This window comes from Rhineura floridana, chromosome 5 (genome assembly GCF_030035675.1).
Source record: "Rhineura floridana isolate rRhiFlo1 chromosome 5, rRhiFlo1.hap2, whole genome shotgun sequence".
NCBI lineage: Eukaryota > Metazoa > Chordata > Lepidosauria > Squamata > Rhineuridae > Rhineura > Rhineura floridana.
This window is the reverse complement of record NC_084484.1, coordinates 53,726,274-53,744,698: the sequence shown is the minus strand read 5'-3', so window position 1 is coordinate 53,744,698 and position 18,425 is coordinate 53,726,274. Positions and strand designations below refer to the sequence as shown.

General features: G+C 41.3%; 1 protein-coding gene across 8 annotated transcripts in view; it reads left to right on the top strand.

Annotated features, from left to right (window-relative positions):
• Positions 1-18,425, top strand: part of LOC133384891 (E3 SUMO-protein ligase RanBP2-like) — a 66,299-nt gene that overhangs the window by 11,221 nt on the left and 36,653 nt on the right. For all 8 annotated transcript variants that reach the window (XM_061626751.1, XM_061626754.1, XM_061626748.1 and 5 more), the window contains exons 2-13: positions 965-1,032; positions 1,528-1,639; positions 3,426-3,578; positions 4,373-4,603; positions 5,461-5,606; positions 5,927-6,119; positions 10,761-10,851; positions 11,638-11,847; positions 12,503-12,681; positions 12,771-12,946; positions 13,280-13,403; positions 14,852-15,013. In XM_061626751.1, the coding sequence (XP_061482735.1) occupies positions 965-1,032; positions 1,528-1,639; positions 3,426-3,578; positions 4,373-4,603; positions 5,461-5,606; positions 5,927-6,119; positions 10,761-10,851; positions 11,638-11,847; positions 12,503-12,681; positions 12,771-12,946; positions 13,280-13,403; positions 14,852-15,013 (1,845 nt within the window). The remainder of the gene's footprint in view (positions 1-964; positions 1,033-1,527; positions 1,640-3,425; positions 3,579-4,372; positions 4,604-5,460; positions 5,607-5,926; positions 6,120-10,760; positions 10,852-11,637; positions 11,848-12,502; positions 12,682-12,770; positions 12,947-13,279; positions 13,404-14,851; positions 15,014-18,425) is intronic.

The following is an 18,425-nucleotide window of genomic DNA, read 5'->3' as shown; positions in this document are numbered from 1 at the left end:
CTTATTTCTGTCACTATACACCGTGTGGCGTAGTGGTTAGAGTGTTGGACTATGACCTGGGAGACCAGGGTTCGAATCGCCACACAGCCATGAAGGTCACTGGGTGACCTTGGGCCAGTCACTGCCTCTCAGCCTCAGAGGAAGGAAGTAAACCACCTGTGAATCAGGGCTGTGGAGTTGGAGTCGGAAGCAATTTTGGAAGAAATGTACCGACTCCAACTCTGGCTTCAAAATAAATTTTGATTGACAAATTTTTTAAAATATAAATTCAAAATGTCAAAGAAGCTTCCCATGAAGTCAGCTGTAGTTGAACATTTCACCATAACTCAAGATGGAACACATTTTGTGTGTCAGTGTATGACACAGGACCCAGCTGAAAACAAATGCTGTGATGCCAAGATCAGCGCATATTCAGGCAGCGATAAAAATGCTCCTATGAGAGCTTCCAATTTAAAAAGACATTTACAGCCCTTTCCAGGGCTGTGGAGTCGGAAGCAATTTTGGGTGGAGTTGGAGTCAGACAGTAGAAAAATAGAGGAGTCGGAGTCTAACGTTTGGCGTACCGATTCCACGGCCCTGTTGTGAATATCGCTTACCGTTTTTATTTATTTATTTATTAGTCGCCCATCTGGCTGGTTGTCCAGCCACTCTGGGCGATGTACAGAATAAAAACATACAAATACATTAAAACATTAAAATCTCAACAATATAATAAACCCTATTCATATGGTCGCCATAAGACTTGAAGGCAGTCCATTTCCACACCATGGCCTATTGCGATGTCTGAATACAGCCATTAAGTGCTTAGAAAGGAACTTGATAACTGTTGTTTCAATGCAGCATCATACATCAGCACTGCTAATAGTTAGAATTTTATCTGTGTACCTCTATCCTGACTGTTTCGTGATCCAAACTGCTAGCAAGTTCTTGTGTTAGCATTAAAAATATGTCTTTTTCTGTTTAGAAATCCATGAAAGGATTCTTTTTTGCTAAGCTGTATTATGAAGCAAAGGAATACGAACTTGCTAAAAGGTAATATATCTAAGTTCTAGTTTTCAAAAAGTATAATTATTCCAATGAATTATTCTACTCAGATTCTGAATAACTTGTGTTCAGGTTTTGACGAGAGAGAGAAAGCCCTTCATGGTGAGGGTTGATATGCTTATACCAGCCTTCCCCAACTTGGTGCCTTCTGTATGTTTTAGACTACAACTGTGCTGGCTGCAGCTGATAGGAGTTGCAGTTTGAAACATCCTGAGGGTACCAAGTTCAGGAAGGTTGATTTTTACTAATCAGGTCCATTGTTTTCAGGTTTTATATTGTTACATGTAGAACTAACGGTGGCTGTTGCTTAACATCAAGTAGTGTGGTTTTTGCATTGCTAAACTAAATATGCCAAACTTGGAACTCCTAATTCTCATTTAAAGATAAACTGTAGAATGTATTGGGTCACCTGCCTCTATTCTGGATTAACATGACAGCTGTGAATGACTGATGTTATTAACTTGCTATACTGTTTTTGTGAAGGTACATATCTACATATCTCAGTGTCCAAGAAAGAGATCCCAAGGCTCACAAATTCTTGGGACAACTCTATGAAGCTGAAGAAAACATAGAGAAAGCTGTAGGCTGTTATAAGGTAAAAAATGACCCTATGCTTTGCCTATATTATTGTTGCTAGAGGCTTGTGTCTGAGATATTTATTTAAATATATCTTTAAATACAGTAGGGTCCTGCTTTTCAGCATTCCGCTAATACAGAGCCAGCGGGGGAATCAGCTGGAGCGCGGGGAGCTTCAGGGGCCAAGCACTGTCAGCTGGAGTGCAGTGGCTGGAGCTCCATGCGCTACAGCTGATCGCGCACTACAGCTGATCAGCTGGAGCGCGCAATCAGCTGGAGCGCCAGCCACCTTGCTACAGCTGACAGTAATCATGCTGTGTCCCACTTTTCGGCGGGGTCTGGTCCCTAACCCGCCATATGAGTGGGGACCTACTGTACATATCCATATTTTACATATAATGGATTTTAGAATGCTATAAAATTTTAAAGTGTTACTACCTAGACTGTGACTAAGTTACTAGATTATTTTAGGTACCATGCGCCAGGCCCCTTAAAATCTTCTGTTGCATCAAAAAAATGAGTACGAGCATGGATAAAGCGTGGCTGTGGAGCAGCCATTAATTACAAGATGGAATCCTATAGCATTCCGCAGGGGGATTCAATTGCCAGTTTCCACCTTCACAGATTGTTCTAAAGAGAGTTATAAAATCATTTAAGCAGTGCTGAAACACTTGCTAAGTCATTTGAGCCACTACATTATGATCAGTGGGAGGCTAGTCAGTCTAAATGGGTCTGTCAGGTTTATTATGGTGGGAGGAACTTCCTGTTCATTCCTGAAACATGAAATATTGACCAAATGATAATCAGTATAATGCTGAATTTTTCTTTGGCCTTGATCCGGAAATCTGGAATTTTCTAGGTAGACTTTGGAGGTTCATAAACTTTTATTTTCTTTTTCTGGAAAGCACAGAACCAAACTGAAGAAAGAAGAATGTTTTTCATTCAGTTGGCATACTATCTGGCCTGTGCTGTCAAATGACAGGAAATACCTGTGATCAACTTCTCTTATGAGAAGCTTTAGCTCTTCCACCAAGGAGCCTCACTTCTCTAACATAGTTTAGATGCAGGGGTAGGGGTGTGTCTGAGACTACCCAGTGACATTCGTTTGACCAAACATGTCAGTTCGAATCTTCCACACCACAGTTTAGCACACAAGCTACTACACTTTATTGTGTGTTACTAACTTGATAAAAAATCCACTTTAATATTTTAATTTGGAGTAGATGTTAGGAATTTTGTTCAGTTGGCGTTATGGAGGCCCTTGAAGTTGGTTCTGAAAAGTGATAGTACAGAACAGCTCCTTTCATATGTTCAACTGTCTTCTAAGTGATGGGGTCACAACATGAAATTGAAGCAGTGTTTTGTCCGTCAGACTGGGATGTGAGAAATGCTCACAGTGTGATAGGAACAGGGCCATTTGGCAAGGAGAAATAACGTTTCTATGAATCATGTTTGTGTTCTGTACAGATACCTCATTGGTTTAGGATATTTGATAAACATAACATTACTCTCTAATGCTAAAGCATACTATACCTGTCTAGAAGACTTTCACTTTTTTGGTCCTTAATTCTATGTGATTATTATGTTTAATAGTAGTAAAGGCTGCACAATTCTACACAAGAATGACAACAAAGTAGTCACTTGTATCTTTTCCATTATCCTTGTATACCTGCCTAATGTTGCAAATAAGGCAGGTGAGTGTTCTTAAACAACTGTATAAGCCTCTTGGGCTAATGTGTTCTAGTAGTCGATATGGCAAATTTTGGTATTGTAGAACAAAAATTAAACTATATTTTCTCTTTTAGCGTTCTGTGGAGTTGAACCCAACACAGAAAGAGCTCGTATTGAAGATTGCAGAACTTCTATGCAGTAATGACATTACTGATGGAAGAGCAAAATACTGGGTTGACAGAGCAGCCAAGCTCTTTCCTGGAAGCCTTACAGTTTTTCGACTAAGGGTAACCTTTTTTTCTTACTTGTGTATGTGACAGTTTACAGAATAAACCTTGGTAGATTACAAGGAGCTGACAGTATGAAAATTTTGGCAATATCCTAGTAGTTGTATCTTCTATTTTCTGAGGTTTCTCCACTAATTTTAAAAAAGGCAACCTGATAACATAAAATTCCTGTTATATTTGAAAACACTTAATTATTTTTAAACACTCTCAAAGGGATTACAGTGCATTTCCTGTCAGTGGTTTCAGAAGTTGATTACTACATAATCTCCAAACTAGCTTGCTTATGATGAAACTGAGGTATCATACTTTGGACACATAATGAGAAGACATGATTCACTAGAAAAGACAATACGCTGGGAAAAACAGAAGGGAGTAGAAAAAGAGGAAGACCAAACGAGATGGATTGATTCCATAAAGAAAGCCACAGACCTGAACTTACAAGATCTGAACAGGGTAGCTCACGACAGATGCTGTTGGAGGTCGCTGATTCATAGGGTCACCATAAGTCGTAGTTGACTTGAAGGCACATAACAACAACAAGCTTGCTTATATACTGTTATTTTATAGAAGGAAGCAATAAAATATTACTCCTTGATAATGCTTGAAAAACATACATTTAAATAAATGAATATAAAAATTTGGTCTCTCTTTCTCAGCCTAACCTACCTCACAGGGTTGTTGTGAGGATAACATTGAGAGGGGAGAACTATGTATACCACTTTGAGCTCGTTGGAGGAAAGGTAGTATACAAATTTAATAAATAAATAAAAATTACTCTTTTATCTTTACCATAGGAACGCCTGTTGGATGGGAAGAGCGAGGATGGGTGGAACCAGCTTTTTGACTTGATCCAGTCAGAGTTGTATGCCAGACCAGATGATGTTTATGTTAACATTAGATTAGTAAAGCTGTACATGTCAAACAAAAATCTTGCAGATGCTGTGGCACACTGTCAAGAAGCAGAGAAAAGAATATCCTTGCAATCAAGCTTGGAATGGTGTTCATGTGTTGTACAAACACTTAAGGTTTGTTTAATGGTATTTGTTGTAAAAAAATACTTCCTTTTCTGCTTTTTCATAGGTGATATAGAGAGCCTCCTTAAGTGAAGACTGAACCTAGTTTAAGCTTTCTGTGTGAATTGGGTCTATATGCATGAAAGAGCTTATTTTTGACTATGATTTGAGCAAGCAAATAATAAGGAAACAATTGGGTTTACATGGGCCAACAAATTCCCCTCCTTGAGTGAAAGGTCATAGAAGGGCTGTTTTAAACTTTACACTAGACTGAACATTGTGCAAGAAAAGCTGAGACTAAATCAAAATATGGTCTTTCATGGGCACAATCTCATGAGAAGCCTGAGAACTACTCTAGAATCTGCCTGTGGTAGGATTACACGAACTCTTGTGCAAGTATCTGTGGATCACCCCTAGAAATTCTTTTCTTTCTGTTTGTGGTTTTACCTTGCCAAACGTAGTGTGTCACTCCAGTGATCTCAAGCATGGTCAATATGTGCTGGTGTTAAGGGCCTCTGGTAGTACACTAAATAGACTGACATTTTTTGTCCTGACATTTAAGCCACACTTTCTGACGGAGTGGGCTAGGTCCTGAGAAGACGGACTTCTCAGCTACCTTTGAAGTAATGGTGCTCAGTTGGTGTTCCAAAAGACAACTTTAAATACCCCTAATCTAACTGCTTTAAAAAATTCCTACAATCTATGTAAAACAAGGTTTTTACTTTGTTGAGTTTTAGATGGCTGAATTTCAGTAGAGCATGAGTAAACAAAGTAGAATCTGATCTTGCTTAATAAAACCCACTGGAGATATAATGGCTTAGCTATATTACATTTTCACCAAACCATGGCTTTTGAATGATTTCTTCTAGGAATATCTTGAATCTGCACAGGATTCTGAATCTGATAAATCTAGTTGGAGAAAGACCCATCGGGATCTCTTGTTGGCTTACTCAAATCTGGTTGTAATGACACTTTCGAACAGAGATGTAGAAGAAAGCAGAGAATCACTTCAAAGGTATCTTCTTTCTACATGATTCAGAACTCTTCAAAATAATAGCCTTTGGGTGAAATGTCGTTTTTAGTATTGTATTCCCACTGAAACCCCTTCATTCAGCTATGTGTTTACTAGTTGCTCTCACATTTTCCTGGGCTGTTCTTTGCACATTTGCATTATATATGTGTCAAATACAGCAGAGGAACAATAAGTGGAGAGTAAAGAAACTAATCAAAAGAATTTACTTAAGTTTAAGTTAAAAAAAAAAAAAAGCTTGGTGTTTTGTAACAATATTTGTTGATCCCTGAAATACCTGTTATTAATGAGCACTTGTCTTGTAGCTTTGATCATGCACTTCATTCAGTGAAAGCTCATGCAGCTGGAGGTGATGAACTTTCTGTAACTTTCCTTGAAATGAAAGGCCACTTCTACATGCATGCTGGAACTCTGCTGCTGAAAATGGCCCAGGAAAGTGAAATGCAGTGGAGGGCTGTTTTTGAATTGGCAGTTTTGTGTTATCTTCTAGCTTATCAGGTAAGCTTTTTTCAACTGACTTACCGTTATAGTATTTGTGCTGTAGTTTTCTGTGTTAAATGCTAAGGAACGTTCATATATGTATGATACTGTAAGGGTGTGAACCTTGGCATGCCTCCGTTTTTTTTTAAAAAAGTATAAAATGGACATTGAGTGCTTGTTAAAAAAATCTTGTATCTGGAGGTAAAGGGAAAGTATGTGTGAAATCAGGAGTCTACCGTCTACAGATAATTTAATGTAGTCCAGCCAATAAATTTTGGTGGGCACCATTAGCTTTCCTGGGAAGCAAATGCATGTCCAAATTGGCATCCCAATGTACTTTATTACTGTTCTTAAACATACAAGCTGTCTTTTCCATTTTACTGTAACTTTATATATAAAAAATACTGTTGTAATTATACAGCCACAAGAGTGATTGTATACTATAGTCAGCGTGGATTGTTCACATTCCGCAATGTTAAATTGAAAATACCCCCCATGCCGTTCTGATGCTTCCCATAAGCTCATTTCAAAACAAAACCTTACAAAACTTATAGTCCTGAACTCAGAAACGCTTGCTTAACAACCCTCTCAATTTTCATGGCAATACACAAAACAGTCAGAGAGAATACAGAGTTCAAAGTCTAAAAAGAGATAGAAAACCCCCAGATCCCTTTTGGACTTTTTTCTCTCAGAGTTCTCATAATCTGTTGAAATTAATTAAAAATCAGCCATATTCATAGAGTACCTGTAATCCTAATACTGACCTTGCCCCATACTCTGACCTTCATCTTCTGCAGTTTAAAAGTTAAAAAAATGCCTGGCTGATTTTTAATCAATTTAATAAATTTTGGCTGGCAGCCTATGATAATGCAGGGCATCCTCCGTAAAAACCAACTGTCAGAATTCTAAACGCCAGACTCACAGCTGCTTGGCTTGGCTAATCAGGGAGCCCCACCCACAGCAGACTTTGATTTCACTTAAGACAGTCATGGCTTCCCTCAGAGAATCCTGGGAATTGTAGTTTGTGCAGGGTGCTGAGAGGAGACTCCTATTCCACTGAGAGAGCTCCAGTGGCCAGACTGGTTTAACAGTCGGCCACTCTGATTGAAGGTCTGTGAGGGGAACAAGGCGTCTCCTAGCAACTGTCAGCACCTTTCAGTAACTACACTTCCCAGGATTCTTTGAGAAAAGCCATGACTCTCCAAAGTGAAATAAAGGCCTGGTGTGGATGTGGCCAGGGACAGCTTTGGTTTAAATTTGGGTGGGAGGCTACATGTGCCTGCTGTAGAATAAAAAGGTGGGGGAAACACTGAAAAGCACTGATACTGTTCAAAAATTTTTTCCTTTTGCTATCTCTGCTATCTTTTTGGCACCTTTTGAAGACTTCCTCTTTCAACAAGCCTTTTGACACCTATCCCAGTCTGCTTCTGTGTTAGAATTGCTTTTAATATGTTTTCTTTAATAATATGATTATAACCCTTTAAAAAAAGAAAGATGTTTTTAAAGTTTTTTTAAAAATGTTTTTAACGTTTTGTTTTAATGTATTTTAAAGTCTTTTCATGATGTTTTAAAGTGTTTTTATCTTTTCTGTTTGCTGCCCTGGGCTCCTGCTGGGAGGAAGGGCAGAATATAAATCAAATAAATAAAGGCGCTTCCCTTCTGCCCATTACCCACCCACCCAATCTCCTCCCCCCTCCCCGCCCCTCCCCCAGGTCAGTGTTGGACTATGACTTGAGAGAGCAGGGTTCGAATCCCCACACAGCCATGAAGCTCACTGGGTGACCTTGGGCCAGTCACTGCCTCTCAGCCTCAGAGGAAGGCAATGGTAAAACCACCTCTGAATACCATTTACCATGAAAACCCTATTCATAGGGTCAACATAAGTCGGGATTGACTTGAAGGCAGTCCATTTCCATTTTCAAACATGATTGCACAGACATAAATCACATTGAACTCAAAAAGTATGTGAACGATCAAACCCACCCTCCCTTCTCCTCCCACCTATCCTCTTCCCTCCCCCTTCTTTTGCTCCTCCATCCCCATCCCCCTCCAATTCCATCCTCTCCTTTATCCTCCCCATGGTCAGTTTTACCTATCTTAAGCATGATTACATGGGAGTAAATACCATTGAACTTTATAAGCATACAAATGATCAAACCTGCCCTCTCCTCCCCCTTCCTTTGCCCCCTCCAATACGCTCCTTCCCCCTCCTCCTCCCCCATGGTCACTTTTTACTATCCTAACCATGATTGCATAGGAGTAAATCTCATTGAACTCCATAAGCATGCAAATGATCAGACCTGTTTTTTTCCCTCCTTCCCCTCGCCTCTACCTTCTTCCTCCCCTCTTCCTTCTTCCTCCTCCCCTGCCCACTCCAGCCCTCCCTCCCCCCCATGTCAGTTTTACCTATCCTAAGCATGATTGCACGGGAGTAAATCCCACTGAACTCAATAAGCATGCAAATGATCAATCCATTCTCAGCAAACTGGGACAGGATCCCATTTCTTACCTCCTGGATTAAAAAGCAGGGAAATTCACTAATAGGCAAAAAACCTTGCGGTTTAAGAACGTACCTATAGCCCACAGCTATTTCTATCAAACTTTAGAAAGCAGGGAAATTGGGCAGCTATAGTGAATGCACCAGGGGAGCAGGAGACTTGAACTCCTCTCTGAGATATTGGACTGCCCTACAAATTTGTCAGAATGCAAACATAATTTGGGTTGGTCTTTCACAGTCCAATCCACTTGCTGTGTAACTTGGAAGAATTTGGTAACATGTGCCTCTGAGCATATGGTGAGTGGTGGAAACACCTGCAATTAGCCCAAATAATAGAAAGAAGACATGTGCTGTGCTCATCTTGTTTTAGCAGGGAGGAAGCAACATTATTCAGACAGTTGATATAGTTCAGATGGTCACTTTAAATATGTCTGATTTACTTTGCAATTTTAGTGAAGTTTCCTATAGGAAATCATTTTCTTTTTTTTCTCTTTCTGTGAATATGTGAAGTACAGCAACACTTTGCAAAATTTACACTAAAAAAACTCCAAACATAATTGTGGAATAATTGCACTGACTTCTGCAGAATAGTCTCCAGTGGACCTCAGGAGTGTCTCAATTTGCACAAGATAAAACAGTGAGAGGTGAAATATATTCTAGCAAAATTCTAGATGTGCTCTATGTTTTTAATTGACCGTGCCCACCTTGCCTTCAATGAAGTGGTTTAAACATAGCAGGCTGAAAACATCCACCCTCTTTTTTCCCACAGCTAAGAGTCATTGCTGAAGTAGCAACATATTGTAATCAGTCTGATTTTACATCAAACTGCAGTTTCAGATTCAACTGTTAATGCACCCAAAATAGAACATAACCTCCAATTTGAAACACAAAAGGCTATCTTCACCATCATGTGACACTGACCAATAAAAAGGCTTTGAAATTAATAAAAATAAATTTGACACAGATTTCTAGGATGAATAGTGAGGGAAATAAAATTTTCTAGTTTAGATTCTCTGTAGAAACATTAGTAACAGAGAAAAGAAGCTAAGAACACCAAGAAACATACAAAAATATAATTCTCTATCTTTGGAGTTGGCAGGTGTTGCCACCACTCACCATATGTTCAGAGGCACATGTTACCAAATTCTTCCAAGCTACACAGCAAGTGGATTGGACTGTGAAAAAACAACCCAATTATGTTTGCATTCTGACAAATTTGTAGGGCAGTCCAATATCTCAGAGAGGAGTTCAGGTCTCCTGCTCCCCTGGTGCATTCACTATAGCTGCCCAATTTCCCTGCTTTTTAAAGTTTGATAGAAATAGCTGTGGGCTATAGGTACATTCTTAAACCTCAAGGTTTTTTGCCTATTAGTGAATAACCTTACATAAACCACTCTGAAGTCTTCCTGAAAGGCAGTTTATAAATGCCATAAATAAATAATATCTTTTCCAGCTGGGAGAATAGCATTATGGCTGCTACCTCTGTGCACCTCTGCCCTCTTCTGGCACATGTTCTAACTCCAGATGCACTTTGTGCCATTATTGCAACATACTGGATCTACAGTTGTGATCATTGCAATACTTTTCATTAGGTTTTGCCAGATCCCCTCATCCTCTTATGCCAATTTGCCAGTAACATGAGACAATCTCCACAGCTCAAGGGCAGTCTCTAGCCCAGCCTTCCCCAACCTGGTGCCCCCCAGTTGTTTTTGACTTCAGCTTGCGTCATCTGCCATGATGGCTGGGGCTGATGGGAAATGTAGTCTAGAACATTTAGAGGGCAACAGATTGGGAAAGGTGCTCCAGCCCCTCTAAACTTAATTCTATATCGAAGTATTACCATTGGACTGTTTTTAAATGTTCTGCTACTATAGCTTGATGAGTAAAAGCAAGACTTGCAGTTCAAAATACTAATCCTTTTCCTTCACAACTTGGAGGAAGAAGCAATAATTCTGTGTTTATTCAAGTTGTCCTTGGCATATAACAATATAGAGTCAACATTTTTTCAGTTTAGCAATTTGGACAGAAAAGTAATGTAAAATTTACGACTGTTGTACAGGATTTCTACACTTCATAGAAATGGATTTTATTCTTAAGTTTAGTATTATTAACATATCTTTAATGGGAAAGATAATTCTTTATACTTCTCTAATCTCTACCAGGTTCCTAGACCAAAGTCAAAACTAATAAAAGGAGATCAAGCTGAACAGGAGAAGTTGGAAATGTTAGCCTGTGACCGACAGAGCCAATCTGGTAATACTAAAAATTGCAATTCATTTTAAAATCAAAGCTGTTGATATATGGTAGCTATTCCAAAGCAGTGCATAAAGACTTCTCATTTGAAATTAGAGGTAACAAATCTTAGCAGCTAACGCTAAGAATTCAAGGTATAATGTGAGTTTATTAAGAAGTACAATGCTAGAGATGCCAAGGTAACTTTTCATTATGCTCTCAATTACAACGGTTCATATTCAGCTTTGCTATGTTCTCAAACCTACAATTCTTTCCCCTGAACATAATGTTTTAAATTTTAAGAACTAAACTTTCTGGGCAGTATCCAACAAAGTACTTCCACTGGCACAAGGACTTCCACTTGCGCAGCAGAACATCCCCTCCCTCTCCTCTCCCTGCACGTCCTCCACTTGGTGAGGGCATGGTGAGAGGGGGAGTTCCATTGCACAGCCAGAAATCCTTATGCCAACAGAACAACTTCGTTGGATATTGCCCTCTAAACACAAGTTAATGGAGTTGACAAGATTTAATCTTGGGGTTGTATCCACCGAAGTTGTCCCATTCATGCTAGGACTTTTGCTTGTGCAGCAGAACTTTACTTTCCTCTCCCCATGATGCCCCCAAATCTGTTCTGGGGTTTCGCAGATTTGTTTGAGGAAGTAGATTTGGGGGTGGGAAGATGGAGGGAAAGTTCCATTGCCCATATGGGGCAAATTTGTTGAATACAACCCTTGGATACACAGTATTTGGTGTATATGTGCAAAACAGAAACTTGTTTATAGCTGACTGTGTGCCTTTCTTTTTCAGGACATATGTTGCTAAACCTAAGCCATGGCAAGCAGGATTTTTTCAAGGAGATTGTTGAATCATTTGCAAACAAAAGTGGGCAATCTGCTTTATTTGATGCACTATTTGGGAGTGGTTCTTCTAGAGAGAGCTCCTTCCTTGGCACAGATGATATCAGAAATGTTGGTGTACAGCCACCAGAATGTATAGAATTAACTAGATATGATATTGGTAAGAAGTTTGGTTTGAGTACTGAATGTTTACTTGCATGTTATAAATTCATTGCACATTATAAAATAGATTCACATAATTAAACCAGCATGATACCTCAAGATTAAAAACAATGGAAGTAGCAGTTGGATATCAACACTGTAGCAAATGTAAAACTTTTAAACAAACTCACTTTTTCAAGTAGTACCTTTATTACTCATTGGGGTATTTTTTGATGATTAAGTGCTGTTTGTATACTTACGATGCTAAATCTCTGTCTGGTTGTATTTAGAAGTGGTAGTGAATTACAGCTGTGATGTGATAGATGGTGTATTTGTTTCTGTCATCTTCTCAGAATTTGTCACTCTCTTCCAAGTGTTACCTAAAATGTAAAATACCTGTGGACAGGTCTGTAGAAACCTAACTATAACCAGTGATGGCATCTGAATCTTCTAAAGAGCTATATTTTTTGAACCCTTACTTTTAAAAGTATGAATTGAGGCATTTTCACATTTTTAACTATTTGGAGATTAAAATGAGATGATAATCTTTTGGTTTGTTTGAATGGAAGGAAATGGAAATTATGCCACCAAAAGCATAACTTGCTTACTGCCTTCTACTGCAGTATCATACAGTTGTGTTTTTGGAAATTAATCAGCATTTTTTTTATCATTAGGTGCTATTAGAGCGCACAGTGGTAGTCTCCAACACCTCACATGGCTTGGTCTGCACTGGAACTCCATATCAACTCTTCAAGCAATGCGCAAATGGTTAAAGCAGCTTTTCCATTTGCCTCAGGAAACATCAAGGCTTGAGACAAATGCTCCTGAATCAATTTGCATGTTGGACCTTGAAGTAAGAAAATACTTTCAGCACCAAGTTCTATCACAATCTGAGTTTATACATTTTTTGTACAACTTATAATGTGTGTGTTTGCAAAACAGGTATTTCTGCTTGGGGTGATATTCACCAGTCATTTGCAGTTACAAGAGAAATTTAATACCAAGTATACTGTACATCAGCCTCAAATGCTGCCACTGCCAGTATGCAAACAACTTTGTACCGAGAGGCAGAGGGCTTGGTGGGATGCTGTTTTCACTCTTGTTCACAAACGAGCTGTGTAAGTATGACTTCTTTGTTATGGTAGTCATCCTTATTGTAAATATGTGGCTGTAGACTTCACATTAGCACCTTTTCTCTTAGTGTGACTGTTTCCCATGCTGAAGGATCTAATAAAGGGAGTTGATTTTTATTGTACTTTTGATAATTTGGTGTGAGATGGCTGGCTTTTGTGTACTTAGGCTACATACTATTCACTAGAAAACCTTTTAATCTTTGTGAGGTGAACTTTGCGCTTAAAATAGGATTTTTAACTTTTTGGCTATAGTGAACTAAGGAGAAATTAAAAATTACCTTATACAGCTGCCATTTGTGCATACATGTTGCTTTTCAGACCTGGGACAGCAGCAAAAATGAGACTTCTGGTCCAACATGAAATAAGCATCCTCAGAGCCTTAGGAAAACATGGTCTTCAACCAGCTCTGATTGTGCACTGGGCAAAAAGTCTCCTTAAAACAGTAAGTAGGCAGGTGCCATTTTTGATAAATTAATGTTATAAAGTTAATGTCTTAAACGCTTGTAATTATGCATGCAGACTAATGTAAAATTGTAGATATTTAGATTACATGGGGGGGGAAGAGGGGAATTTAGTTGCAGCCACCTCTTAAAGCAGTGATGGGGAACCTCCACCTGTGGACTTCATGAGGCCTGCAAGGCCATTTTGGCTAAGTCACAGCCACATGTCTATTGTAGAGCAGGTAAAGATGCAGGTGGGCCAAAAGGGGGGTTTACAGATAACACCGATCACCTGATTGGCAGTGCCTGCAAAGTCCTGTGTCATCTAGTTAATTGTGGGGGCAAAAAAGGGTCATTGCCATTGTGATGTCAAGCGACTGACGGGTGGGATCCTGCCCTTCTGTCAAACTTGGCTCACTGGGGATGGGGGAGATAAGAATCTGGCCCACCAACGGCATCCAGTTCCCACTCCTGTTTTTTAAATACTTTAAGAGGATTGGGTAACCCCTTTTCCTCCTAGGTTATGATTTAACATGGGAAGTAAACTTCTGCGAAGCCACCAGTTTGGACTGTTGTAATGTGCTTTATGTTGGGCTGTCCATGAAGACAATTTGGAAACTTCACCTAGTTCAAAATGCAGTGACCAGATTACTGGCTAGGGTTCCATTTAGATGTCGTATATAGCCGCTATTTTAAAACAGCTGCACTGATTGCCAGTTTGTTTCCGGGCCCAATTCAAGGTGCTCAATTTAGTGTTTGAGCCACAAGTCATTTAGGACTTTAAATATCTGAAAGACTATCTCCATCCCTGCTAACCTCAGGTGTTAAGTTCTGTAGAGGAGGTCTATTGGTCGTTCACCACCCTCAAAAGTACAGGGAATGTTGATCCAGGAGAGGTCTCTTGCAGCCCCTAAACTGTGGAACTTCCCACAGGGGTGCATCTGCCATCTTCATTGTACAGCTTTTGCCATATGCTGAAGACACACTTTTTTACTCTGACCTTCAACAGTTAAGGTATTTTGGTTTGTAGGACCAGCCTCTTCTGCTGAATTGTTCTGTTCCAGTTGGAAGGGTTTTACTTGTTTTATAATTGTAACAGTTTTATCTGTTTTTTATAACTGCATATTCTGTTGTTGTAGCATGCCCAGGGAGCTTATGATGAAGGGTGGATAAGAAATCAAATAAACAGGTTGGAAAAGTTACTTTTTTTGAACTACAACTCCCATCAGCCCCAGCCAGCATGGCCACTGGATTGGGCTGATGGGAGTTGTAGTTCAAAAAAGTAACTTTTCCAAGCTCTGCAAATAAATAAATACTTTAGTATGTACTGCTAGAACTCTGAGTTTTAATAAGGAAATGTGAAATAGTGTCATCAGGGCTATAATTGATATGTAAAAAATAATTTTCTAAGTTTAACATATAAATTAACTTAAGTTGTGTTACTTCACAGGGCTGTAGTCTTAATTCTTTCTATGACCAAAGGGAATACATTGGACGAAGTGTTTATTACTGGAAAAAAGTTTTGCCAATGCTTGAGACAATCAAGAAGAAGAGAAGTATTCCTGAACCAGTTAACCCTTTGTTCAATCACTTTCACAGTGACGATATTCAGGTAATAAGGTTAAGAGAGCTAAAATCTTCCTGTGGTAGACCTTCTGTTTCTAAATACTTTTGGGGGCTTAAGCTGCAATATCTTATTTTGATGTACAATTCTTGCCTCCTTCTCTCCTCTGCCCCCACCCCACTCCATCCCAACAAGTGTTTACCTTCCAACTCTGGCAAAAAAAAGCTTTGCTACTCACTACCTATTGAAATATCAGATCTGTGTCTGCTTCCCCATTAGAGTACTTTAAGACTCACACATTCTCAGTCAGCAGAGGAGTGGAGCAGGCAAGAATCGGTTAACTCCTTCTGGAGGCAGAGTCAACATTAGAAAAAAAGCTTAGTTGGTGGCCAACCAGAATGGGGAGGGAACCTTCTCCCAGTCTCCAGTTCTTGACTCTGCCTTCAGCAAGCAACAGGCTCAACCTATTCCTCCTGGGTCCCATAAGGGATTCAGGAACAGTTTAGTTGCTTTCTCTGCTCTTCTCAGAGTTTATCTTCATCAGCTGCAGTTGCAGCAAACCGACTTCTGCCTCTCTCTCCTTTCACTCCCCGCCCTAAGAGATTAGGCAGATTTGAGGGAGGAAGACAGGGATTGTTTTCTGAAGAGGCATGGAAAGTGCCGGGATGCAGCGGACGCCGGGATTTGTCTCGCGCCTCCCCCTGCTGTCATTTATCGGAATGCTGTTCTGTAATTCCAAGGAGAAGGAAGCCCTTTTGGGGGCGTTGCTGCTGTGGAGCCTGGGAGGAGCAGTGATTGGTCCCTTGGTATCCAAGGCTTGTTGGTTTGCTACCTTGCCCCCTTTTTTCAGGTAAAGCTACCAATCTTTTCTTATAGGGGGGGATCGCCCGCTCCAGCCTCTCCCCCTTTCAGCCAGGATTTAAGCAATGCTGGTGGGGGGAGAGACGGCTCGTCTCATGCCTTGGAAAGGAAGGCAGCTCCCCGGGAGGGGGGGAGGATCTACTTCTCATTTAAGCAATTCTCTAGTCACCCTTGCGTCAGTGATGGGTGCCATGCTAGACTCCCCGCCTGAAATGGTTTCATATTCTCAGCTCCCTTCTACTCAACTGGGGGGAGAGGAGGAAACACAACGTGACTCCTGAAGGGAAAAAGCATGCCAAATCTCACCATTTAGAAAAGCCCTCTACCTCATCAGCCATGCTGGTCTGGCTTAACAAGGCGATGATGAGGGAGGCATGGGCTTCCATAGCCAAGCATTGGGCCTGCACACACAGGAAAAAGGCTCCAAGCACTGCAGGGCCCAGTGCCATGATTATTTCTTCTCATTTCCCTCCTCCTCAGATGCCAGCCCAGATAGAAGAAGGGGGAAGAGTAAAAGAAGGGACTCCTTCCAGAAGCCTAAACCCCACAAGGATAAATGCAAAAGACACTTCGGTTCCAGGCTCCAGCCTGACTGCCTTTCCCTTAGCCCAGACTCCTGGGAGGATGGTACCCCCCCCCAATCATCCATTGCATCAGATTCAGAGAAGGAAGAGGGGGGACTGTTGGGACGATTCCCCCATGCCATCTCCAGTGCATAAGAGACTGTATTCTCCTGACTTCTATCCTATTTTGTTTTCTAAGGCTATAGTCTGCCTTCAGTTAGACCCTCCTAAGGACAGTCCCCAGGAGGGGCAACTAGAGGAAGGGGGAACAGGGATCCTCAGATATCTTCCCCAGATGGTGGTCATTCCCTTCCCAAAGTTCTTCAAGGACATTGTTAAGGAAGAATGGGATCATCCAGCCAAATTCAGAGCTCCTCATGCCCTGTCCAAAAAGCTATATGACCTTCCTGCCACAACCATGGCAACCTTTCGAGTCCCAGCCATTAACAAGCCTGTATCTGACCAAGGAAGGAGTGGATACTCTTATCAGACCAAAGTGACAGGCACAGTGAGTCTATCTTAAAACATGCACATGAAGCATCTGCATTGGCCATGAGAGCTTCACCAGCCAACTCCTTTCTGGCATGGGCGGCAGTCAAGTGGGCCAAAGTGCTACTGACAGAAGTATTTCCAGATGCCAGGCATGTCAGGGAGGGCCTGCACAAATTGGTAAAGACAGCTGAATTCCTAGCAGAGTGTTCCTCAGACAGCCTGCAGTACTCAGCACAAGCACCTGGATATGGCATGATAGTAAGACACAACGTCTGAGTAGGAGATGGACTATCACTCCAAAGTCAGTCTTTTGGCTCTGCCTTACTCGGATGGTCAACTCTTTAGCAAGCCTCTAGAGCGCCACCTGGTGGAGTCCAAGGATAAAAGGAAGGTTCTTCTGTTCCTAGGAAGGATGACAATACTCTAAGACGACTTCACATTCCTTTTGCCCCAAGGCCTGCCCAACTACCTACAGAACTACTTGCCAGACAACAAACATCATCAAAATCCCAAGCCTAATATTAAGCAAAGCCAAGCACGATACCAAGACATCCCAAGTGGGGACAGGCTTCAATTTTTCGCACATGTCTGGGCAACCTCCACCTCAGACAAGTGGATACTGAACACCATCCAGTCTTGCTACTCCTGGAATTTGCCACCATTCCACAGGACAGATGACAGACAGCTCCTCCAGCTCGCCAACCAGAGAAGCTACAGAGAACCCTGGATGTCATTTCCCACCTCCTCGAGATAGGTGCCATAGAACCCGTGCCAGAGCATCAACGGTCCACAGGAGTCTTCTCTGTGCTGTTTACAGTCCCTTTACGCAGTGGTGATTATTGAGCCATCTTGGATTTAAAGTTCCTGAACCACTTCCTACAGACAAAAGTTCAAGAAGGAGACACTCGGGTCCATTGCAGAAGCCTTTCAACTAGAGGACTTCCTGGGATCTATAGATCTCACAGAGGTGTACCTGTATGTCCTCATTCTTCAGCAACATAGGCGCCTCCTGCGCTTTGCGCGTGGCCACCACCAGTACCAATATAGGGCCATGCCATTCAGCCTCACCTGAGCCCCACAGGTGTTTACCAAAATCATGGCACACCTTTGCACTCAGGGAGTCCGCATATACCCTTACCTGGATGGCCTATTGGTGAGAGCCTCCTCAGTGACAGTGGTGCAACACGATCTCGAGATGACCATCCAGTGTCTGGAGAACCATAACTTCATCATCAACAGGGACAAGAGCCACCTGTTCCCCACCCAGTACCTTCAACATCTGGGAGTGGTCATTGACACAGCTCGGACCAAGCTCTTCCTGTCCACCAAAGACAAGGACAACCTTCTGTGCCAGTTAGGGCAGGCAGGCTCCTCTGATGGAACTGGCTCAGTAGCAGGGCTCCATGATAGTGGCCATAGACTCAGTGCCGTGGGCTTGCTTCCTCTCAAGAACCCTACAGTGGCTACTGCTCTGGCCCATCACCCTCCTGAGGCATGTGTGGGAGTCCCTCCAGTGGTGGGGCCATTTGCCTCATCTGGAAAAA